General features: G+C 39.0%; 1 protein-coding gene across 2 annotated transcripts; it reads right to left on the bottom strand.

Annotated features, from left to right (window-relative positions):
- Positions 1-1154: 1154 nt before the first annotated feature.
- On the bottom strand, positions 1155-19094 carry LOC115434455 (cystatin-C-like). 2 transcript variants are annotated; one of them, XM_030156414.1, is made up of 4 exons: positions 18776-19094; positions 18569-18676; positions 6392-6471; positions 1155-1530 (listed from the first exon to the last, which is right to left on the bottom strand). In XM_030156414.1, the coding sequence occupies exons 1-4, from the start codon at positions 18983-18985 to the stop codon at positions 1491-1493; spliced, it is 438 nt and encodes a 145-aa protein (XP_030012274.1). In that variant the 5' UTR covers positions 18986-19094; the 3' UTR covers positions 1155-1490. The 2 variants fall into 2 exon arrangements, with proteins under 2 accessions (XP_030012274.1, XP_030012275.1); XM_030156415.1 differs by lacking the exons at positions 1155-1530; positions 6392-6471 and adding an exon at positions 18266-18423.
- Between the last annotated feature and the right edge of the window lie 6996 nt (positions 19095-26090).

The following is a 26090-nucleotide window of genomic DNA, read 5'->3' as shown; positions in this document are numbered from 1 at the left end:
CTTTTCATCTAACAATGATACAATAGCTAATACTGTACAGTACACATCATTGTAAGTCAAGATGGCAGCAGAAGCATCTGGAAAGTGAATTCATGCAAATTCAGAATGGGCATGCATTATGAAAGAACTGCAAGAGATGAGGCTGCACTTCAAAAGATTGTCGAGATTTTTTCTTTTTTTTTTAAGTGAGGAAGGGCTATGTGAGAGGAGGAAGAGCAGACACAGAGGGTGTCTGTGAAACGCGTTTGTGTAATTGCAGTGACATCTTCATTGAGAGGCCTCCATCTCTTTCCTGTGTGCTCCAAAGGGCGTCTCTGATGCCGGTCGATGGGGAGAGCAGCCGAGGCGCTGTGTTTAGCATAATCCCAGAGGCCATTGTGAGAGCAGCTAGTGAACGACTCACAGTTGCCAGCTGAGATTTCACCAAAACACAGCAGAATACAAGAAGAAGGGGATGAGACAGGAAAATCAGAGGTGGAGGAGGGGTAAGAATGTGGAAGAAACTCAGGCAGGAGATAGGAGTGCACAGGCACTAGCAGTAGTAATGAAGAGGAAAAAAGCTTATGTGCCAAATATACTGCATGGAATCTGAAGAAAGTGATACGTTATGTCTTCTGTTGAGTCATTAGGGGTGGCAGTGCGGTCGTGCATCAAGGCAGTTATGGCTATGCCTGCGGTGAAATGTGCAGCTTGCACAGCACGAGTACATCAAAGAGGCAAAGTATAAAGTGTGAAACATGTTTTCAACCAGGTGGACTGCACCTGTTAGGCCTTATTCAGGGCTGTAATTTAATCATCTTCCCCTTCTCTTGCTTTTATACCATTCTGACTTGTAACAGTCAGGCATACAGTAAAAAGATTAAGCAAAGCTGACACATGGAAACAGTACTTCTATTGTGAAAAGATTATTACTTTAAAGTAGAGTGTGAAATCCTCTTTTTTCACCGTTTTGGCTGAGCAGATGGTTTGTGGAACCACTTTAGGGAAGCAATTTACCTTCTAAAAATGCTTGTAAAACAACAAAAGGGAAAATAAACCCAATGTGATAAAAGAAACAGGGTGCAAAGATTTTTAAAAAGTATACATTGAAGTTATTGATATGTACAGCGCACAAACTGCAGAATCTCTCCAGGTGAATGTGAGAAAATAAAGCACCATCACAGTTGCCTGCAGAGATTACCCAGTCAGTCCTCAGATTCTTCACTGGTACGAACGCTGTCGTTTATCCACACCCACCCACGCACACACCCACACACACGTAGGTCTGCGGTGGGTATGTGTTATATCTAAGGGAGTCAATCGGCAGCAGATGGTTAACACAGATCAGGATAAAGAACAAGCTTTGACCCTACTCCCCCACAGTTCCAAAAGGTCCTTGGTTACCATGGTGACAGGGCCGGGGCACGTGCCTCCCATTGTTGAGCCGTATCCTCAAGGGTCAGCCGCACATCCAGCGAGAGGTCAAATGTCACGCTGGCCTCTCACTGAGGTCACCTTTCACCGGCCTTCAGCCTCTGACCCCGACATACCCTGAAACAAATTGGGAGATGGAAGGAAAGGGGGAAGAGAGGTGGAAAAATTAAAACAGAAATCCTCAGTGATACTATCAGATACTGTATTTGGTCAAAAGGGGATGAACTGTATATTTTCAGGTTAATATGACAGTGTGAGTCCAATCTAAGCTGTGTAGTGTACAATGTGGGAAACACCACTTTGCATGTTACAGTATGTCTCCCTCTAGTGGTGGAACATGATATCTTTAAAATGACAGTTGGACAGCAAGTGCTTTACATGCAGCTACTTTATCAATAATTATTTTTTGAACAAACAGTGCATTAAATGTATTGCCTATTTGTTGCATCATACTGACAAAAACACAACATTAAACTAACAATTTTGTGCAAAACCTGTATAATGTAGCCTCTTATTTTCCACGTCCCAAGTCTTTCGACCCAATCTGTCTTACTTTTATGAACCTCCATTATCGGTCAAATTAGATGTACAGTACGTTCGCACGTTTTTTGGAAAGTCTTTTGCCGCGGGTGCTGTCTTTTCCCTTGAACCTCGACGCATGTTGGGATATTCAGGTCATCGAGTTGCAAAGTGTTGCTCGGGCGTTGACAAAAGAAAAATCTTAAGTTTATTAAACGGAACAGGCTGACAGTCCACACTTTGTTAGGCAGTGAATGAACAGAGTGGTTTTGACAAGCCTAACCTCTTAAGCTTCGGGTCCCACTGAGCTCGGCACAGCTAGAGCTAAATGCCATCTGTCCCAACATCATGAGCCCCCCCCTCAACCTGTCCCCCAACACTTTACCATAAAAATCATGCAACACTGCTGTTAAAGGGGAATTGAATATTTCTCATGATATGATAACGTTCAAACTAAAAAATATCGTTGCTGTTTATAATCCATAGGGTTTTCTTTCTTTTTCTTTCTGTTTTTTTAGTTTGTTTATTTATTTTTTTTTATAAAGGTGCCCTGTAGATTGCTATTTTTGAAGACTTTAAAGTTGCTGCAATTTCTTTTTTATTTAAAGAAATTCGGTCAAAACTTACTGTTACCTTGAGTTGTGACCGTTTCCACCTGCAGCCTGGCTCTGCTGTTCAGTTAAATTTGATAAAGCTTAAAGAGCAGAGTAGCCACAGGACAGAAAAAAAAAGCATGAGATAGAGTAGTTTTTCTGTGTTAACCCTGGGAAAACCCTCATATTTTCACTTTGATCAAAAATAAAATTAACAGAAGTTGACGTTCTGGACACAATGTAGCTCTGACCCCATTATTTAACTGTTTAAATTCTTTGTAATAATGTAGATTCTGTAAACACAGGATGTCACGACTGTTAAGGCTGGAAGGTCAGGATCCTGCTGCACATTACTGGACTAACAGACCTATTGAAAACCGCAAATTATTGTGTCCTTCGGTTAGTCTCTCACTGTGACTCATCAAAAGCAATTTTACATTCTGTTTTCAACGGGCTCTTTTTTTTTTTTTTTACGCTTTGCTGACTCGCACATACAGTACAATACGGGACACTGGAATAATGATATCACCATCCTTTCAGAGTGTTGTCCGCTCCGTTAGCTGTCATCTAATGTTAGGTGCAAAAAATGACCCCTGTGCCCTGTAGCCAATGTGTGCGCCTTAGCACTTCATTAAGGGCCCTGGACCTTAACTGCACAACCAATTGTCTGTCTCTAACAAAAAGACTGACGCATTGTATCAGTTGGAGGTAAATTCATCAAAGCAGGCTGATACAATGGACAGAGCAGCACAAATTATGAAACAGGTCTATAAGGGGCCTCCTGGTGAGCCATATTGTATTGTTTGTTGATGGTCCAGTTTGGACTGAATGACACAGGGTGAGATAACGGCGCACTGTGTGAACGTATGAGCCCAAATGCAGATGTGAACCTCGGATATGCTGGCGTCTGTAAACGTGAGCGCATGTGTGGCGTACTCTGTGGGGTCACGTAAAAACCATGAGGGGCTGCAGTGGCGTATACAAGGTCAGGCGGACGACCCGGGGAGCACGGAGAGGTGCACGCTGGCTAAAAACAATTGAGATCTCCGTGAGCTGATGTGACATGAGTATTTGTCCCATCGTACCGTTGAAGGAGCCCTACTGTACATGAGAAAGAAGAAAGGAGAATGCAGGAGGAGAGAGAGGGGATGGAGGGATAGTAGAACGAAGAGGGTGGGGTGAGCTCAGAGTATGATGCCAGTTTCATTCATTATGCAGTTAAAAATGTTGTATTATACACCAAGATTAAGCTAAAACAGAACAGATAAATGAGCGCTATCAAAAATAAAGCTTTTTTTGTTCATGGTTCTGCATTTCCATGATGAGTGACGTATACACTAGGATTGCAAAAATGACCCTAAACCAAACAATCTGCTCCCATTCAGACACTCCATTCAGCAGTGGCTCTTAATTTCATATAAAACACTTCTCTAGTTCTGTGGAGCCCTGTTTTAATTTGGCCATTGCTCGGCGTGGAAGCGGCTGCCATTTAGCCTCTGCACTGCAGTCTCAGATGAAATGGGCCGATGGCACATCAGACTCCCGACTGTCCGGACCATATTTACATCCCATCTCGGTTATTGGACACATAATTCCTCCACACATCTCCTCAATCTTATATCACTCACACACACGACTGACTACAATTATAATTTCATATGCCTCAGTGTATCGGCCTCCCGAGCAATTTTCTGCCATTTAAATGTGAATTTATGTCTCATGCAAATGAATGAGGAGTCGATTTAGGCCCATTGCAGGACTGGCCTTTTCCCAGGGAGCGTTCTGTTATAGGTCTCTGGTCATTTCAAGGTCCTCGTTCATCACCTTCATGCAACAGACAGCACAAACACTGACCGAATGACTTCTCCTTACCTTTAACAACACACGCTAAATACTAAACTGTCGGATTTTATTTATTTATTTATTTATTTTTTGCCAGTGATGCGTGATTTTAAAATAATTTTCAAGTTTTAATGAGCCCACTCAAATCTCCTCTCTGTATAGTTAAACTTTACTCTTAAAAGTACATGATAAAGTGATCACTTCTAACACATTTAGTATTATTAACAGGAACATTTATAGGACTGCTTGAGAAACAAAAAGGTGCTACTTTTCAGTGACAAAAAGGGCCAGTTTCTCTGACTTCCTTTCTAAAGTGTAGGAAAAGTGTGCCTTTTAAATGTATTTAACTTTTTTTTTAATCTAGGGAAGACATCAAGTACAAATTCTTATTTACAGTGACAGTCTGTAGACAGCACAACCTACAATTGCACCTTTTACACAAACTCTAAGCCTAAACCTCTATAAACACAGGGTATTTCAATGACATCCTTCTTAAAGTTTACACAGAAAGGTTATTTCCTACTTTTCCAGTGACTCTACAGTACAAAATTATTGGTCTCACACATAACGGCGTCACCTGAATTTAAAACCGTTTTCAATATTCTGGGGGTGGCGGCCTCTCACGTCAAATGACACATTTTCAATCCTGATGATAAAATCCTCAACAATTAGTCTGTATCTCATCAGGTCAGTTATTGGCTGGTTTATTAGCCATATCACAACATGGCACGTGGTAATGTGTGACCTTTACAAAGAGCGTTTCTTGACAACCCAACACCTCATCACTTCAGCAAGTTCCCATCTGTTTCTTTCTATATTCAGAAGGTAATAAATGTAGAGACTTTACACAGAAATTCAATTAAATTTCATAAAAGCTTCTGTACTTAAATATGAAAAGTATTCAGTATAAACTATATGTACCCTAAGTATATATGTAGTTTTAAGTCATATGCTAGTATATTTTAAGTACTCGTGTACATTGATCGTCTTCTGCCATGAGTTCATTAGTCAAAGCTGAAATACGTGAACCTCTCACCTGATCAAACTGAGTCTGAAAGACAGGACCTTGACCAAATGATCCATCACCTGCTCTTATCACTACCATAACCAGTCCACCTGCTGCTTATCACACACACTCTCCAAAACATTTCCCACTATTGCAAAATCTGCCACGCTCCCCGCTTCATCTCTTATCCAAAACTCAAGGTCTTCGCGCTCATTCATCAAATACAACTGCGTTTTGCCAATAAAGCTACATATCACTTCGCTGTTGGTCTAGAATGATGTGGTTACTTTTCTAAGTGCTGAGTATGCATGAAGATATAAAAGGTGTAAAAGATGCAGACAAAAAGTGCGCCTGTTTGTGGCGGTCAAACACAAGGAGAGAAGGTGGAGCAGGTACACGTGGGGAGACACGATGTAAGGCGGGCGTGTTGGGTAAACGCGAAATGAATAAAGCCTGACAGTAGGTACAGTGAGAGCGAGACCTCCAACTCAATTCTGCTCCACTCAGTTCTATAGGAGTGATGTTATGATGTAAATGGGAGAAGCGGCCTGTTTGTTGTGCTTTTATTTTGTTAATTTATGAGAATTCAAAAGTTTAACTAGAACCAAACATTGATACGATCATAGAAATTAATTTTCATCATGTAAGGTTGGGCCCCATGATTTTTACCTGCTGTCAAAAACACATGGTAAAGAGCAACGGGAATTATTTCAAACAACGTCCAGAAAAATGCAGTGTTGCAGCTAAAATGCTGTGTAATTCCAGCCCTGAGGAAAAGACTTAAGGGACCAGAAAAAGAGCTATGCGGCTCACTGTGCATTTGTGATTGATAGTCTCTGTCTGGGCAATAGCTGACTGAGCAACATGTACATCTCCCTTATTCAAACACTTAATGGCATGCACAAATCCTATAGCGTGTTCATTTGAACATGTACGCAGCCCGAGTCAATGTACATGTAGAGTCTTCTTGAAAGTAACGTACATCAGACCACCGCTTGTATGAGGATGGGAGGCATACCATGTATCTAGATAGATATCCATGCTTGGACTCCAACCTAGTAGCTCTCTCACATCGTCTCTTTCTCCCATCACGGGATACTGTTGATTAAAAGAGAAAAACAGAGAAAGAATCTTTAATCACTAACTTCTTCAGTAAATATACACAATATGCGTGTCATTATCCTTTACTGATAACATGGATGGACAATGGTGTATACTACAAGAGTACATTTTCCTCCCAATCCTTGATCCTGTCACGTCTCTGTTGTCTGGTGCCAAGACATGTCTGGTCTGGCTTTTGGCCAGGCTGGGCTGGTCGCCACCATGGCCCCAGCAGCAGCCTAGCAGACAGGCCTAGCTTAATGCTGACACATCGCTAACATCAGCCAGGGAGAGGAGACCTCTGGGAGATGCTGAAACATCAGCACAGCACCATTTCAGATTTACAAGGAGGGATAGACTTCTCATCTGCAGTAAAATTTGAAAAAATGTCACAATAACATGCGCAGGATGTTTTAAAGAGCGCTGCTTTAAAGGCTGGATGATAACATGTATTTTAAGATACTTGTGATAATGAATGAAATTACGCCAGTACATTGGAGATAGTTACGCTGTAAATTATATAAAATCATTCAAATCAAGCCGCCACAAAATTAAACAACTGAAAGGAAAGAAACACTAGTGTATTGACAGGCCTCAGTTTCAGCAGACTCAGTTCAATGCACCATCTTACACGAGGTGGAGCAGTCCAGAGCTACAAAAACAGAATACAAATGGTTTACATGTTTTTAGTTAAACAGTAGTCAATAATAAATTGTATGCTCAAATAATTTTTAAAAAAGTATCGCTTACGAATAAGAAGGTGTGAGTACACATGAAACCTGCCGATTCCGCCATTTCCTAACAAGATCCATTAAAGAGCTTATTCATTTATTAAACCAGACGGCATTTAAAACATTAGCATGTGTCAAATTTTCTGTAAATGTTCTAAAATCAAACCAAAAATCCTTGTTAGATGACCAGGATCAGCACTAAGACACTTGCAGACACTTGCAAGCCTTTTTACATGATTTTCATTCTCATTCATATGATTATAATGGCTGCCCTTTGTGCTTAGCATGGCATGCAAATGAGATTGGCAGGAACGAGCGTGTGTCATCGATATGCACAGCTATAACCAGGAGTGCCTCTGATTGATGATGCAAACCTTCTCCCTATAGCCCTGTTTGTGACCTCTGACTCCTCACCCCTCGAGGGGTTAAACTTATTACCCTCTGACTCCTGTGACCTCTGCTGTGAAAGGAACGAGATTGAAGGATGACCACAGCTTAGGTCCTATTGGCCCACGCTCTGACCAAACTGTGGCCAGAGGGTTGACCATCCAAACCCTAGAGGGATGTGACCCTGGCCCCGCCACACGCTCTGTGGATAATACTATTAACAGGTCAATACAGGCCTAAAAAAAGGGGGGAAGAGAATGAACGCTGCTTTAACCTAAAGGATGAGCAGAAGAAAGGGATGAGGGGGGTGATATTGTTGTAGGAGCAGATTTGCAGGATGGATTTGAAGGTTATTTGTCAGGCCTGTTTGGACAACTGGGTACCAATTTGATTTCGAAACACACAAGCAATGACTAGGAGAAAATTTAACACCAGTGATAAAATGTGCAGGACTGTTCTAAAACTTTAACAAAGCTAAATACATATATATAGTTCTGTGCAAATTCTAAGCTCATTACTGTATCCTAAATAATGACGCAAATGTTCAAAAAGTGAGTCAGTTTGCTCAAAAACGTAAACTGTTTGGGAGACTAAACCACACCTTTTAGCATCGACATCCTGGCAAATCAGGCCAAAGCTCAACGATTCACAAAAAAAAAGAAAAAAAAAAAAAAAGATTTCAACGTAAGTACACGAACAAATACAGAACATAAAATTCAACAGGATTTAGCATTAATACCTTAAATATTGCTTGAAATATTGTATCCAAGAAGTGTTGCCTCACAACGTGGCTCCACTGCTAGTATGAGGAAAGAGGAGTGGAGTGGGTGTCTGCCAGTACAGCACGTTATATGCAAGACATGTGCTCCTCCACTCACACACAGCCCATGTTACAGGTTCATTGGCCATTTTGTCGTCATCTCTCCGACTTATTTCTCCAGCATATGATCTGGAGTGGCCTGTGATAAATTAAACCTGTAGTGTGACATAAAAATGGTGCTAAAATTTTTTAAGTAATAATCAATAAATCTGCAGCATGGCCAAAACTCAACTGATTTGCGGTGTTGTTTGTGAATCTGTTCAACACATGCTGTGCAATATTCAACTATTATCGCACTTAAAAAAGTCACAACTTCACTCTTTTCATGTCCAACTCTTGCACTTTTTCACCACTATCATTACTACATCCCAGCCACCAAAATACTTGTGTTTTTTAGATCTATTTCGACTATTAAAAAGTAAAAGCGTCTACCCAAACATCATGGAAAGGCATATAAAGGGTAAACATAATGCGCTTTTGTCTCCCTCCACCCTCAAGAGGTAAGAGGTTGTAAAAAAAAATGTATAATAAAATGCAAGAATAAGTAAGGCAACAAGCAAGTGAAGCCTTGACCCCTGCAAAAAATTAGTTTGGGAAGAGGAATTACAAGATAATAAATTGGTGCTGAGACACATGCAGTGAATAGAAACCACTCAGCTAAAGTTATCAGACCTGCGGCTACAGTGGAGCTTGTAAACAACCATACAAGCTTGCATTCAGCCTCTCACACACACACTCAAACACACAGACATTAGCAGCAGAGGCTACTGGATTACTCTGACACATGAGGAGAGGAAATACCCAAGCGGTGAGAGCCACATAAACAGAAAAAAGGAGGATAAATTAAAAAAAAAAAAAAAAAGAGGAGGAGGAGTATGAAACAAACAGCAGTAGTACCTACTAAAGCATCCATGTGATGAGAGAAGGGTGGGACACCTGCAGAACCTTGCGTGGTCTATCCAGAGCTCTTCAGCGACTGCTCCCTCACGGAGCAGAGTGTGTGTATGAGCCAGATACTGAGTGAGTGTGTGTGTGTGTGTCAGTGGCTGAGGGAGGGGGATCCTACCCCTCCTCCTCAGGACTCTGCCTCCTTAACAGGATGGAGGGGTAGGTGGGGCCACTGCAATAAAGCAAACACACACACATCCACACATTTTTCTACGGTTGTTATGTCCTCGCTTCTCTCGCTCTTTCCCGCCTCCACACTTCCATCTTTCTTGTTTCTTTCCAAGACTTGCTCGCTCTCTCTCTCTCTCTCGCTGCTTCCCCTCACAGACTTGCTCTCGTTCCTCTTGCCTCGTGCTTCCCCTCTGAATCTCAGCCACTCTCCCTCTACCTTTCATCTCCCACCCCTCCCATACCCCCTTTGCCCCTATCCCCTCCTCTCTGACTGTATGGTAATATTAACATGCTCTCATTAATCTGGAGAGGAGAGGGACATATGCTGCTTCTGGCTGGTGGTCCTCAACCTGCTAAACTCCTGGTGTGTGTGTGTCCTGTTGGTCTTTAGTCTTATAATACAACAGCTAAGATTAAGCGGGACAGTCAGAGAGCACGGTGGGTATGAGGCATGAACAAAAACACAGAAGAAGAAGAAGGGCAGCAGGAAAGAAAAGCGCAGTAGAAAAATGATCAACAAATGTGTCGCACACTTTTAACATTTTTTAGTGTCCAGCCTTTATTTCGTCCGCTCTTCCGGCCACTAAATAAATCCCATCTGAATTGGGGAGTAGCCATCTCTACATAAATCATCCTCTTACTCCATTGGCCACACGTTACATTGAAAATATTGATTTTTTTTCCTCCCCCTCCCACCCCCACCGCAGCACTGATTGCAAGGAAACCCTTCACAATGGTCACAAACAGGAAGTGGAAAAACAAACCGCGGGTGTGTTTTCGATTGATTGTAATGGCGGACTCCGAAAAGCTTTGGTCACACCGGTGAATAAAGGGGACCTGCTGTATGTTTTGCTGCACACAGTGTACATGCGATGAAACACTGAGATGGCATAAAAAATACAATGATGGCATGTAAAAGACTAAAAATTAATCAATCAAATGTAAAAAGGTATCAGTGTGAGGCAGCGGGGCAAAAGTGTAACCATATTCAGGTCAGGGGAACTACGGAAAACATTTTGTCTGCGTGTATTTCAATATTTCTGCTTACGTTTTACCAATAAACAAAATATTCAGGGTTTTTTTTTACTTTAAAAAGTGCTGTTTTAGCAGGAGCAAAGATTTGAGAGGATGGGACAAAAATCCTGGTCTGCAAATGACCAACTGTCCTTATTTCAACTGACCATCAACAGAGCAACCGCTGCCGTTTCCATGACAGCACAGCTGAGGATACTTTGAACTCTGACCTTCCACTCCTGCCTGTGCTCTGAAGCGGTGACCAAACCTAGGGTCATTCAAAAAGAAGGTCAGGTGGGGTCAAATGGTAAATGACCCCACTCCGGTTACGCAACTGCACCATATCTACCTTCTGCAAGATGCATGCACACATCATTTATCCTAATCAGAGAAAAGCACCTTCAAGGAGTGAGGCAGCCTCTGTACCATGAGGATGCTAAGGATAACAACTGAAAGAACAAAGTATGATGAACCTACATAGTGTTATAACATCTGCATTTGTATATTTCATTGAAGACTCAGGGTATTAAAATGACAGATGTTTGAACATCATCAGATTACATACATTTCCTTTGTTAAAAGGGTACTTACTACCACACGCTGCTATACATTAGGCTCAGTATTTCATCAGAGGCTACTTTAATCCAACAATTTGCACAAATTACTGCAAAATGAGACAGCAGAGGGAAGGATGCTTATGATTGAAGATAAAGTGGACTCTAAGAGCAGCAAAATATGAAAAAGGTATAAGAGTGACTCATATTGTATACATTATAATTAACTTTTCTGAGAGGTAAGACTGCATTCTAAGAGTAATAACATTGTAGCTCATTTCTTCTGTGCCCTGCAGAATTAATCAGATTGTTTTATTTTCTAGTATGTGAAAAACGCTGAAAGGAGGTAACATGCCCTTGCTAGAGGTGTATGATATTAACAAAACAATTTGACGCCCATTATGCTCCTGTGTCTTGTGCTTGTATCAAAGAAGCAGTTTACTCACGTCTTTTGTCATTTAATTAGTACGACGGTGTGTCATTTCTGGCAGCGTGGTCTGCCCTCTGCAACAGACCTTTTATCCAGGTGGTTAGAAGAGAAGTTGTGAATTCTAAAAACCGATTTAAAACGGGATTAACGATGCTAAATAACCCTAGTGGGTTATATATAGAGTTCCAGGTATTTATTGCTGAAACCTCTGTGACTTGATATCAAATATAAAGTGTAGAACCCCAAGTAACATCATTATCTATTATTAAAGCAACTTGTTTTAACCCGAGGATACTTATGTTAGTTCCATTTAGATGTAGAAAAACAGCTTAATCTATATTCACTCACAACTCATTCAAAGGTCAAGTGCTTATCATAAATTGGTCGTGATTAAATTTCTGCAAATGGTCTCATTTCAGCAGGTAAACCGGGGGTATCTTAATAGTGTAAGAGTGTGGTCCTGTAGCTTCTGCAACACTAATTCTACATCAACCAACAGGAGAATGAACAAAAACTAGAAAAACACTCAGAGCCCAGACCTCCGCCAAGGCCGATCACCACCAAAATTTAATCATTTGTTCTTTGTGCCAGTATCAACATTTCCTGAAAATGTCATCCAATTCCTTCCATAACTTTTGGAGTTATCTTGCTAACAAACAAACAAAGCCCGATGAAAACATAACCTTCTTGGTGGAGGTAATAATAAAAGAAAGCTCAGCTACTGAACAACCAAATGTAACACCAATATAAATGTTGTGATTCTAGACAAAATAAACCAAAACAGCGGGAATCTAAAAAGTGCTTGAATCGTCAGTCATATTGATGAGATTGGATAGATTCTTATGTGACTTTTTAGGTAGGAGGGTAGTTTTATACCATTTGCACTGAAGATAACTTTTTATTGGATAGTTTTAGGCTTTGAAATGGATACTGAGACCGCTCAGAAAGCTTCACATTATTCGCTGTAGAGATGTTTAACTTCCTGATGAACATGACATTTTCCTGTGTATTTTATCAATTCTGCTAGAGTGGAATGGTGTCTGCAGGTATTAGACTTCTGAAACATTCATCGTGTATGACTTAAGTCAGTATGTGAAGTTTGAGTCGGGGTGCGTTTTGTGATGTTTTTGACCTTTTCTGGCTGCATTTTTTTTTTTTTTTTTAGCAAATTGCAGCTTTAACCCTAATCTGTTGAGAAACAAAGTGAGCTCCCACCAGAAAACAAACAAATTTCACCTGTAAATATGTACACATGAACCTTCCATATTGAACCTCTATGCTTTACAAAACTTTCTCAAGACATTACAGTTAAATATAAAGGTAAGTAACACATAAGTAGCAAGAATATGGTAATTAGAGTTAGACTAATCTGCATTTTGCTAACAGGTGAGGGCAAATATAAAAAAAAAAGACAGGAATAGGTAAGTTCAGTGGTAGGTTTAAAGACTCGTCAATCAGAATGTGGACTTCAACACAGAACAACTTGTCACTTTGCAAAAAAAGAGGGAAATTTAAGGTCCATTGTATGTTTTTTTAATGACATCTAGTGGTAAAGTTAAAAAATGCAACCAAATAAATCCCCCCTCTTCATTGTCTCCTATGGAGGCCACAAAGAAAAGCTGAAGTCTCACAGGGTTAAAGTTAATTTCATACATTCTGGCTCAAACATAGTTAATGATGATGTTATATTCCTTCACTCATTTATCTTCTGAACTGTTTCGTCCTTGAGAGGGTTGCGGGGGTGCTGGAGCCTATCCCAGCTACCTATGGGCAAAGCAGGCATTCACCCTGGATATATGTCGCCAGTTCATTGCAGAGCTGATGCTATAATACTACTTTAAAATATTCAAATATAATCTTAATATCATTACAGTGTTAAGAATGAAGTCATGCCTGAAGTTCCGCCAAAGATGCCAAAATACTGCATTATAGCAATGTGATATCATGACTCATAAATATACACGCCACTTTCAATTGGCGTGTTATCTGTACGCATTATAAGCTTTCCATATGTATGTTTACGGTGTTATTAAACCCCTGTCCAACCTGAAGTGATGCATCAAATACCATGCACTGAGGGTTAGGGTTAGGCGCTACAGTTATATGAGTCGGACATCTTGGTGTAGATTTAGACATGATGGCTGTCCAAAACATGCACCTATAGTACGCCAAATGCCATAAGAACTGGCGTGACATACAACGCCATTTAATGAGATCAGTCTGATTAAACAGATAAGCACTGAATCCATTTACTTAAAGGGGTCATATTTTCCTAAACCCACTTTTATTAGTCTTTGGTACATTTATTTGCGTATTTGGACCCTAATAGTTCAAAAAGTTTGAATTTGAACCCTCCTAGTGCTGCAAAGGTGTCTTTATATTTATTTTGGCAAAAATCAAGTGGATTTCTACAACCTATTTTAATTCCTGCTTAATTTGTTACATCTATAACTAGTTACATTGCGACATTTGCACATATGAGGTCAAGACTCCCGACGAACATTGTTCCAAGTACGTCATAATTGTTTATCAGCAGCAGCAGTTGTAGTCCATACTGAAAATATGTCCAAACTTTGACCCAATTACCTAAAATGTTCAGTTGTTGGTTGAACAGGACAGAGCAGCACAGCCAACAATCTGGAGGGGGTGGGGCGTGAAGTGGCTCATGTGCATTTAAAGGGCCAGCGCTCATAATGACCTTTCTGGTGTCATTACTCAGTAATAGGGCTGAAGATGGACCTGTGGAGTTGAATTAATGAAGAATTCAGACCCAAGCAGAGCATTTACAGTTTATGTAGACCACAGGGAAATGTTTTAAAATGCATAATTCCATTTTAAAAAAAAGCTAAATATCACTCCTTTAAACAGTCCAGTGGATTCATGTGACTACTAGAGAGAGTAGTGAGACTTTTTTTTTTTTTTATAAATATCCCTTTCTTGACTCTGACGTGATAAAAGCAAGATGCAACGTTGTTTTCACCACTAGACACAGCTCTAAAATAAAATAGTACTTGATGCTGAAATCAGTGTTTCTTCTACACAGATGAGTCTGGTTGTGAGGCTTATGAAGATATAAAGTTATTATGTGATGTTATTATCTTTGCTAAATTGGCTGTTTGTTGATCTGCAGATCAGATTAGGAGTCTGACCTTGTTTAGAGGATTCCAAACTGATCAGTGCAGCTATTGACAACACAAACTCTACAGAAAACAGAGGACTTGAAGTGTTACTGCCTAAAAGCAGAGATATATACAGCTGTAATATAAAATCAGCTACTGCAGTAACCTATGTGAAGATTATAAAACACACTGTTATGCTGACCGGCTGTCAAAATGATTGCCTGTGAGTTTTTTATTTGAAGGAGAAATTGTGATAATATTATTGTAAAACTGTGTAACGCATTACACAATGAGCTTAATAGCAAGGGTGTGAGAAAAAAAAAAAAATCGGTTCTGCAATATATTGCGATATTTCATTTCACAATACTGTATTGATATTAAAAAGTACTGTATCAATATTTTTAGGTATTTATTCAAATGCAGATATTGTGGAGGTTCATTTTATTTTTTTGTTTGTATTTTATTTATTATTATTTAGCACTCTTTTATTAAATAATGTTAGTTCTTTGGTTGGGATCGCACAAAAGTAATGTTATGATGTTAGTTATGAGCCAATAGAAAATGAACATTTGAGAACATTTGAAACTGTAATGTCTGTTAAACATTATTTAAGTTTTAACACAGGAAAATTTTGTGATATAGCATTAGATCCTATTCTGATCAAATAAAAATGTGTTTAGTATTTTTTGCATATTTCTGGTGTCATTCAGTTCTTCAAGGAAATAATCATTTAAAAAAAAGAAACAAAAAAATTGCTTTTCTTAACAGTATCATGACATATCGTGTCGTGATTCTAGTATTGTGATTTGTATCCTATCAGCAGATTCTTGCCAGTACACACCCTACTTCACAGCACTATGCTGTTGGTGTCTTTGGTAGCTGTGGGTGTGGTCTAGTTCTGATAGTCTGGAATACTACATTTGATACTCAAGTCCACCTCTATTAATACAGAGATGTCCAATTTGAGCTCATGTACAAACGTCCCTTGCTATACCGTAAATAAAACACAATTGCTATATTTACGTGATTACAAACTAATGAAAAAGTAATTATAATTATGAAAAGTGTTTTCTAATTTGGCAGTTAATTTATCCTAAATCCTCCTAATTGCTACAAATATGATTAATTAAATTATATTTGACAAATTGCAGAAATCAAGAGCTCACACATTAAAGTTTAAGACTTTTTAACACCCTGGAAGTCATGAGTTTTAGATACTCTAAAACTTTTTACAGAACTGCTCATATATGGACATTAAACATGGCCTGGTGGCTTTAATCTTAGCAGTGAGCAGCTCTAAAGCTCCGACATTATAGAGCATAGTGTAATATTTAAAGGCAGCATTTTTTGCCCGTAAGCCGCATTTGCAGGTACATTAGGAGCCAATGATGACTCAGCACAAAATCGGCAACGGACAGAAAAACAGCCAGATCCGTTGAAAGTGACACATACTGTATGAGTAACTATCACTGCTGCTGGATTCACCCAGTCAGAAACAATGGCAAATAAAAGATGGAGTTTAAAGATGCATAGAGAGGAAGAAGAGGATGATCCTTGAGGAAGGATGACACCGTCTTGGGGTAGAGAAACTGGGTTGGAAAAGAAGGGGGAGACAGATGAAGGGGTGGAGGGACTGATCAGAGGGGTGCCAGACACAAAGAGGCCAGGCCATGGCCAGTGGCACGCGATGGGCAGATTATCCAGCGTTTCCTCCCCTAACTGAAGCATTAGGACACCTGACTGAGTCCCGCCAATGGCAGCCAGCCAAGGATTTGTTGGAAGGGGGGGGGGGGGGGGGGAGCTGGGGCTCGCCTTTCAACACCCGGGCTCTTCAACAACACAAAGAGGGGTGGGGTGGGGGGGGATAAGGGGTGATGGGCTGGTGGCTTGGAGTGAGTGAGCAGAGGTGGGGTAGTGGTGGGGTGGGGGGACAACAAGCCTTACCCCTCACCATCTGCTGCCCAGGCTAAGTGAGGACAGGGGTAGGGCCAGAGTGCAGGGTGGAGTATGCGAGCGTGTGCGCGTGGAAACACACGTGTATCTGCGCGCACGCACCTGTTAGTGTGTCAGTGGGTGGGTGGGTGAGTGGAATGGCAGATGGACAGGGCATACTCCTGGCACTGCAGCTTCGATGTTAGTCATCCCACATTAAGGAGGAGCCCCCTTCCCCCACATTCCTAACCCCTGCTACCTAATCCACTGTGCCAGCCAATTCTTTATGTTTTGCTCAGTTTGATTAAGACATCCATGATTAGAGACATTATGAGCTGCGCGACAGAGTGTGTGTGTGAACGGCTTATCCATACGGCTGTTTACTGTAAGCAAAGCCAAACAGACAGAACCCCTTTTGCCCCCACCCCATTTAGCAATATTACCTTATTATCACATCCCGTGTATGTTTTGTTTAGCACTTTCCCCATCCATAATGTTGAATGAAAGTCTGTAGTTTATTTGAAACTGAATCTTTTTCTTAATTAGTTTTAATGACTGAATGAATGAGGTTCATGATACATTTTAAAGCCTTCATTCACCTCTGCATGTCGTACACTCGTGTATGTCTTGTCCACAAGATGGAAGAACTGAGGCTGCAGTTTTTTTTAGCCAATTTTAGCTGCTTTTATTTGTATTTTTTAATAGTAGGTTTTATGATGCAATCATATGGCACTTTTCATTTCATTGTACTTGTTGCAATGACATTAAAGATATTCTATTTACTGGCATGTTTTTATTTAGAAGTGTATTTCAGTTCTTCTTTCTTTGTATTTTCAAATTATATTGCATGCTTCTATTCTAACCATCAGTCATGAAGTGGGAGGATGCTCATACATGCTTCTTCACGGAACAAATCTCAGATGTAAAACTCACGGCGCTCATGCATAAGATGGATTCATGCTGACTTTAAGGCAGCCACATCTGGCCATCTCCGACTCAGTTTTAGATTGGTACTGACAATTGATCAATACTTGCCGACTGTTTTTATTTCATGTGTCTGTGCATGTATAACCTGGTCCATCTAAACATTATTAATGTTAGCTAGGACTCTTGCAGAAGATGCTTAATCTCAGTGAGTCTTTCCATGAAAGACAAACACCTCTGCCACCCCAGACTAAACTATATTCAGTTTGACACCATTTCCCCCTTGCTCTGTGTTCATTTACAGTATCACTGAGCTTCACGCTGCATTCCCCCCCTCCTGTTAAAAAGGGGGTCAGAGCAACAGACAGTTCAGTCTTGCTGAGCAGTAATCTGAAAATGCCTGTAATCCTCCACACAGAGAGCCCTTCTGGAGACTGTGGTGTAGTGTAGAGAGGTGCGGCCTGGTCTCCGTTTAGCAGCCATGTGTCTGACCAAGCTTGACACGCAACCAGAGCTTTACAGCTGCCAGGACACACACTGAGAGATGAGGCTGAGCAAAGCTGCCCAGGCCACTCACTGGAATAATTATGCCATTTTCGCCCCATACAATGCAAGCATGAGTGCAGGTCACTGAACTTATTCAACTCTGTGTTAGAACAAGTAGGAGCCAGTAAAATCACTGGTTTGTGAACGCTGTAATGAATACACAATTACAATAAGCACTGTTTGAAAAGCTGCAGTAATGTTGAGTTTAATAACACACACTACACTCTGCACAGTGAGAACTGTTTACTTGGCAGCATCATCTTCACCAGCAGCATTTTATCAGGCAACACTGCTGCAGCTGACACTTTGTACGCTCAAGTACAGTTTTGTGTTTCCATGGGATTTCTAGAACGGCGAAGTTGCAGAAAAGTTCCTGAAATAAACAGGAAATTAGTGCATCATCTCAACATGCATTTGCACATGAACGCCGTGCATGTGTGCAGACATGAAGTGCACGTGTTTGTGAGGCTGCGTGTTTTTTGCGCGTCTCGTGTCCTGGTTAGTGGTGTTAAACATACCTTAGGAGAACATTTGAAACCCATGTTTTCGGTTTGCACAGTGTGGCTCTTGTTGCACCTTGTGTTTTCCAGCTCCACATCCAGGACGTACATGACTCCTGCGACTATCTGGAGGAAATAAACACAGCTCATTCTAGGAATCTGCGCATATGCACGCGGATTTGCGCCACTATCAGCGCCCACGGATAACAGAACAGAAGTTGGTACCTGCATTTTGGCCGATGTGATTTTGTCGATTCTGTAGGTGTGGGGGTCTTCCGTGTTGGCTTTGTTGAATTCAACCACAGCCAACTCTGCAGCCGTCCGGACATCGCTCCTGTTTACGGGGACTTGACGCAAATGTCCGACCCACGCGTGACCTGCGGCAGTAAAACCAACCAGCCACGCACAGGACACCGAATAAAACACCAGCAACATCCTGAACACTGACAAGACGCCTTTAGGTGCAGGACTAAGGCTCCCCGGTTCTGGGATGGACTGGGTTTCATCCAAATGCGGATTAAATACGACACGAAACGCACACGTGTTTCCTATATGTTCATTCAAATATTGCGCAAACCCACGAAATCAGCTGCCAAATAAACACATCTACCCACAGTGGCTTTTATCATTTACAGCAGGGGTGTCAAACTCATTTTAGTTCAGGGGCCACATCCTCCCAATATGATCTGAAGTGGGCCTGACCGGTGAAATAATAAGATAATAATATAGAAATTATGCCAACTCCAAACATTTCAATGTGTTTTATAGTGAAAAAAGTAAAATTACATTATGGAAATGTTTACATCTGTAAACTGTCCTTTTAAAAATGTGAATAACATGAACAACCACGAAAAAACTGACATTTATTAAGAAAAATAAGTGCAATTTTAACTATATTCTGCCTCTGCTTATCATTTGTAAATGTGCATTACAACTTACAGATCACAATGGATCTGCAAATTTACAAAATATTATAGTAACTGGCAGAATATTAGTAAAATTACACTTACTACATTTCTAGTTTTTCATATTTTTTGTTAGAGGCTAGTTTGTAAATTTACACATTTTCATGGAATTTAACTTTTTTACAGTAAAACAAAAAGGAAAAATTTGGAATTGTCATTGTTTGCAGGTTTTTATGTTAGTATTTTACTGATCTGACCCACTTCAGACTAAAGTAGGGCTTTATGGGGCCCCTAAAGTAAAAGGATTGACTGTTAATATTGTGAGTGTGATTTTTACATTTCACAGATTCATTCCAGGGGCCGGATTGGACCCTTTGGCGGGCCGGATTTGGCCCCTGGGCCGCATGTTTGACACCTGTGATTTATAGAATATATCAGGGGTGTCAAACTCATTATACTTCAAGGGCCACATTCAGCCTGTATGATCTCAAAAGGCCCAGTAAAATAAGAACAGTGAAAACAGTCCAATTACATTAGGAAAATGTTTATATCTAAAACTCTCCTATAAAAATGTGAATAACATGAACAATCTGAAATTTCTTTAACCCTTTCATGCCTACTGGTCACCACAGTGAACAGCTATTCTATAATGTAATTTAACCTGAACTTCTATAACAATACCTGCATAATATCTGCATGAGTGAATATAAAGGCTAGGAAATAAAATGTTACTAATATTTAACCCAGCGGTTCCCAACCTTTTTTGGCTCGTGACCCCATTTTAACATCACAAATTTCTGGGGACCCCAGACATTCAAAACTGAGATTTTATTTATTTATTTATTTATTTATTTATTTATTTGGTGCTAAAATTAATTTGTTTTTGATGATGTAATAGTTTGCTATACTATGTTGCAAATAAATGTTGATTTTAGACACATTTAGGCTATATAATGTATATTATTATGGATGGAGGCAGAAAAGGCAGGCGTAGATTACTGCACAAAGTGAGAATTTGATTTTCCTTGGTCCGGATATGTACAGTCAGTCCAGCTTGGATTTACAAGGCTGACAATTAATACTGAACAAACAATAACTCAAACTATGAATTATGAAAGAGCTGCAGCATCTGAAACTGACCACAATGAACATTTGACAGATAAACAGTACCACAGTGCTTCAGTTTCAGACTCACAGTTTGTCATGTCTTTGATGGATTGGGATTGACTCTTTCAGCTCACAAATATATTTTATTTTATTTTTTTACTACAAATTTCAGGCGACCCCATTTGAATTTTAGGCGACCCCAAGTGGGGTCTCGACCCCAAGGTTGAAAAACACTGATTTAACCCATAAAGACCCAATGCTTCCTTGATGGCACTTCCCAAATGATTTTTTCTCTCTATTTAACCTTTCTAAAGTGATTTATTACCATTTATTATTATATTTTCCTCTGTATGTAGTGTTTTTTCAGTGTACAGTAGGTATTTTATTATATTTAATCTGCTGGTCATGTTGCTGTTCATTAAAACTCACAGTAAATTCAAAGGTTATTAAATCAGAAATGGGGAAAACAGAAAAAAATGACTTTTTCAGCAAATCTATCATTAATTAAGTGTGTCCATCCACTGTCATTGATCCAACTTCATGGGTTTTACTGGTGAATCAATGTTGTGGAAGATGATGGTGTTTCCACGGTAACTACGGAGCCTCTGAACGTCCAAATGGGTCATATCTGATGACCATGAAAAGATGAAGAACTGTATTTTACACCAATTATTTACATTTTCATGGAGTTAAAAAATGTCCAGTTTAGTCGACATTTTTTAACTCCATGAAAAATAGATTCATAATTTTTTTTTTTTTTTCAATTGCATTGTTTTTTTCATGCCTAAAGAGGAGTAAAAACACTCCAGAAAAAATTTTGACTAAGGTTCTCATAATTCATGCATGAAAGGGTTAAAAAAAAAATAAAAATAAGTGCAAGTTTAACAATATTATGCTTGGGTTTATCACTTACACATGTACATTACAACTTACACATCAAAGTGGATCTACAAATATGTAAGACATTAAGCAACAGGCAGAATACTGTTAAAATTACTTCTCTGAAAATATTTCTTGTTCATATTTGTTCAGGTTTTCATATCTTTTGTGAAAGGACAGTTTGTAGATGTAAACATCTTCTTTTTTTATACTTCATTTTTAACAGATTTTACATTTTTTGACTGGCAGAAAAACAAAAATGTAAAGACATGCGAAACAAGAGACGTCAACAAGCACAGACAAGTCAGTATCAAAACTTAAAATACAACGATAGAGAAGTGGGTCAGTGAGTCACAATATTATCCCATCATGATAAGAGGGTTGAGTTAGTTTGGGTATTGTCCTGCTTCAGTCCACGTCAGATCATTCAGATACATTCTCATGTTGCCTCAGATCATGTCCCGTAAACCTGCTGACATAATTACATCCATCATTTTCATAAACATTTGTGCACATTTTCCTGGAATGCATATTTACACATGTTGATAGTAAAACACACAGATGTTGACATATGTGTGTATTTCTCATGAGAAAAACAAGGTATTGTCCTAATGGGGCGTCACATCTTCTGGGATAGATGTCCATTTTAGCCAATAATTAGTAAATTTGTCCAAATTATGGTTCAAGGAGAAAGTTAGTTTTTCCATATTGTATATTTCTTTAATAATTCCAATCCATTCCTTCTTTGTTGGGGGTTCTTCGCTCAGCCATTTTCTTGTTATGGCTTTTTTACAGGCTGCCATCATTACATTAATCAGGTATTTGTCTCTAGAATTGACTGTGGGTGGTAGATTTCAAAGATAAACTGTGCAGAAATCATGTTTAATCTCAAACCCCATTATTCTTTTAATCCTTTTCATCGTTTCAATCTAGTAAGGCCTAATTCTTGGACAATCCCAGAAAATGTGAAAATGGTCTGCAAGGGCGTTCCCACATTTTCTACAATGATTCCCATAACTCGGTAGGCCCTTTTGCATTTGTTTGAAATTAAAAATCTGACAATATTTTTCCAGGTGAATTCCTTCCAATGAGTACATGAAAACATTTTCATTTAATTTTACTTTTTTACATTAAAACAAAGAAAATTTTGGAGTTGTCATCATTTATAGGTTATTATTTTACTGGTTCTGCCCACTTGCAACCATACTGGTCTGCATGTGGAACCTGAACCTAAAATCATTTTAACGTCCTTGAGTTTTGATATCCTCAGTGTAATTTTTGCATTTCACAAATTCATCCTGTGGGCTGGACTGGAGCCTTCAGCAAGCTGGTTTTGGCCCACAGGCTACATGTTTGACACTCCTATATATTTACCTGATAAACCAAGTATAAAAATAACAGATTAATAAAAAAAAAAAAAGTACTTAAAAAATGCCACAATGACCTTTTTGAGGACGTAAGTTTAATATATACATACATCACACACATAAGTTACCACATTAAGTCTAGTTTGATTGATGCATGAATGTGCATTTATGATGTCTGTGATGTAAGAATTACAACACAGATCATTTGGGGAAAAAATAAGATAAATATTTTTCATTGCAATCTGGAGTTAATGCAAGCATTACTGGGACAAGGGTTCATCTGTGTTTTTTGGAAGTGAGATAACTTAATAAATGAAAACATGCATAAAATTTAGGTGTGACAATATTCTCCACAAAAATCTACATTAAAAAACACATTTCTACATTTGTCTAATATGATCAGTCAATTGAGTCATGATAAATCAATAATTATTTTAGTAAATGAGAAATTACTTTTTTTTTTTTTCTTTTTAGGAAAGGCTGGTTGGTTCCTTCTTTTGGTTTGGTGTAAATCTTATTTAATAGTTAAAATAATTAGCTGCATTCACACTATTCTCATGAGCTTATTATACTTAACACTTACTTTCTGATATGGGTAATCTACACAAGAAGAGGCAGATCATCTAAAACAAAATATTATTTCACAGGTTTTAATATACACCGAGGAAATTAATGCATTTGTACTTATGAGATCCACTTGCAGACTGTAATTCAATTGATTCAAGATTCACCTTATTGTTGCACAATGTAGGGAAATTTGTCTTGAGTTTCCACCCATGTTCCATTCACACAATCCCCCCCAAAAAACAAAACAAACAAAAATTCAACATACATGGAGGACATAGTGAGGCAAATTACAAAGACCATAGAAGACATGGCTATATTACCCAAATAGAAACAAAACAGCCTTGTGAGTTAAACAGATAAAGAAAATTCTCTCATACAAAAGGTGCATTTAGTTGCTGTTCTAGAAAAGGCTATAAAAACATCAGCATAAATCTAAAAAGCGTTATACACCCATACAGTAACAATAAATAAAAAACAGGTGGCTTGTTCTGGTTCTATCCAAATGTCGACCACTATTTAAAGTGTAGATTAAGACAGGAACACAGTAGTTTTTAAGTCTATTATAACGACAGCGTGACACCCTTAACCTTCCACCTGATAGTCGTGGGTGATACTCAGTCTGAAGCGCATGACTTGGATCAGTTTTATCGTATTTGCTTGTGTTGCCCTTGCAGTAATTGCTTGGCTGCAGGGGTAGGTGCTGTTCTACACCTATTATCTTCAATCCAGTCTGCATGGACTGAATGAGATTTAACTGAAGTTGAAAGACAAGTTCCTAAAGCAAGTGAGACGCTGTATCTGACTGAGCTCTACAAGACTCACAGGAAATGATAAGACTGTTCAGAGTAAAAACTGAAATGTGAAAATGCCCATTATAACAGCATTCTTAACTAGGACTCAGTGTGTTGAAAACAACTTAAATAACCTCGACAAATAAGTATCAGCAAAAAAAAAAAAAAAAAAAAAAGCTTTTGAATAATTGTCTACTGCCAGTCTGTACAGAAGAACTTGAGGAAAATTTGATTGACAGCAGGTAAAAATCATCTGTTCTGATTTTTGGTGGTGGTGTAAACATTGAGTTTAAATTTGACTACAAGTCCCACAAACATGTGATTGTTATTATGATCTAGAAAGATAAAAAGTGAGTGATGCTACTTTTCCATTTTCAATTTTCTGATTTTGTGACTGTGTGGATCTGTCATTTCTCTGTGCAATGAAGTGCACTGCAGACGGGACGCAGACAAGGAATGTCAAGAACTCCAGGATTTCCAAATACAGTTGGCCAAAGAATTTGTAGTTAGAAAGTGGGAGTGAGCAAATCAGAATTTGCTCCGGGAGGTGCTGCGCAGACAACTGAAAAGACAAAGAAATGACCCAGACCAACCATGAATACCAGATCTGATAGAATGAATCTAAGCTAAAATGTAACAGTGGTTATTTTCATAACAGCATGATTTTACAATGTTTTTAGTATTTTATCTGAGGTGGAATGATAAAAAAAAAAAAGTAATCACAAGAAGGGGTGGGACAAAAAGTCCTTATATGTAAGATACAGCCTAATCTTATACAGCCATATAATTTAATATTGTGATATACATTTTTCTTTCAAGCTTATGTTGAGCTGAAAACCTACAAATTTAGCAAACTTAAATATGGAACAAACATTTTATCATAACTGTTTTGAATGTTCTACCTCTACATTTTGTCAGTCTTTTGTTGTGTTCTGAACACAAACAGCTTAAAAGCATACACTGACATCTGACCTCTTCAACTTTTACTCACAAACAAAAAATTTGGCCTTAAATCTACGAAATATTGATTTGACATTTATTCTTGCATGACAATTTTTACCATGGCAGTTTGCACACATCACCCAACACTCGTCTCAAGTATACAATTGTATAAAGTCAGAAACAGCAGACGAGTGTGGAGAGATGAAGCCAATGGGAATATAATGACAGGGTTCAGGATAATAGTCAACTAGTGGTAGGTTTATTTGAGAATAGATACACTATAGCTGTTATTAGATTGAATAAGTGTTGTTACAAATCACTTAATATAGCATGGTTTCTGAAGTCTAGAAAATAATTCTCCAATTACACAAACTACATTTCCTAAGACTGTTTATCTGATATATAACTGGTTCTTTGCTGTAAAATTACAGTTTAATAAACGTGTAATTAGTTAGCTTAACCGACACAAAAAGCATTTAAAACTAGCTAAATAATTGGCTGAACAGTGTGAATAAAATATTGGAGACGGAAATACACAACATACACGTGGATCAGTGCCATCCCATTATAAATACACCACTCATGATTCATGGCTGTGAACCAGATCCACCAGTTACACACCAGTTACAGACCAGACACTGCCCCGCTAGCTTACCGCTGCCTCCTAGCTTACAGCTAATGTACAGTCATAAAGTACAGTTACAATGTGTGGTTGTTTTTAACACATATATACTCTTAGAAGAACTCGAGAGTGTCATGATATAACATCTGAAGTGAAAACAATGTTGACCATGACTACTACAAGTAAATTAAATTATTTATTACGTCCAAATTCAACGCTATCGTACCTACTTCTAAGCGTTAGTAGCCATGATTATATTTGGTTCTTCTTCTACGGTAGACGGTAAATAGTAGAAGGCGGAACAGCGCCCCCACCGGCCTGGAAATGAATGATTCTGATTAGTATTTCTGCTGTTCTCTT

The sequence above is a fragment of the Sphaeramia orbicularis genome, chromosome 15 (assembly GCF_902148855.1).
Source record: "Sphaeramia orbicularis chromosome 15, fSphaOr1.1, whole genome shotgun sequence".
NCBI classification, from domain to species: Eukaryota; Metazoa; Chordata; class Actinopteri; order Kurtiformes; family Apogonidae; genus Sphaeramia; species Sphaeramia orbicularis.
This window is presented reverse-complemented; position numbering and strand designations above follow the sequence as displayed.

Coding starts and splice junctions, on each gene's coding strand:
- LOC115434455 (XM_030156414.1), bottom strand. CDS start 18,985: ATGTTGCTGGTGTTTTATTCGGTGTCCTGTGCGTGGCTGGTTGGTTTT. Junction 18,677..18,775: donor TCACATCGGCCAAAATGCAG/GTACCAACTTCT, acceptor TATTTCCTCCAG/ATAGTCGCAGGAGTCATGTA. Junction 1,531..6,391: donor GATATCTATCTAGATACATG/GTATGCCTCCCA, acceptor AATTTGTTTCAG/GGTATGTCGGGGTCAGAGGC.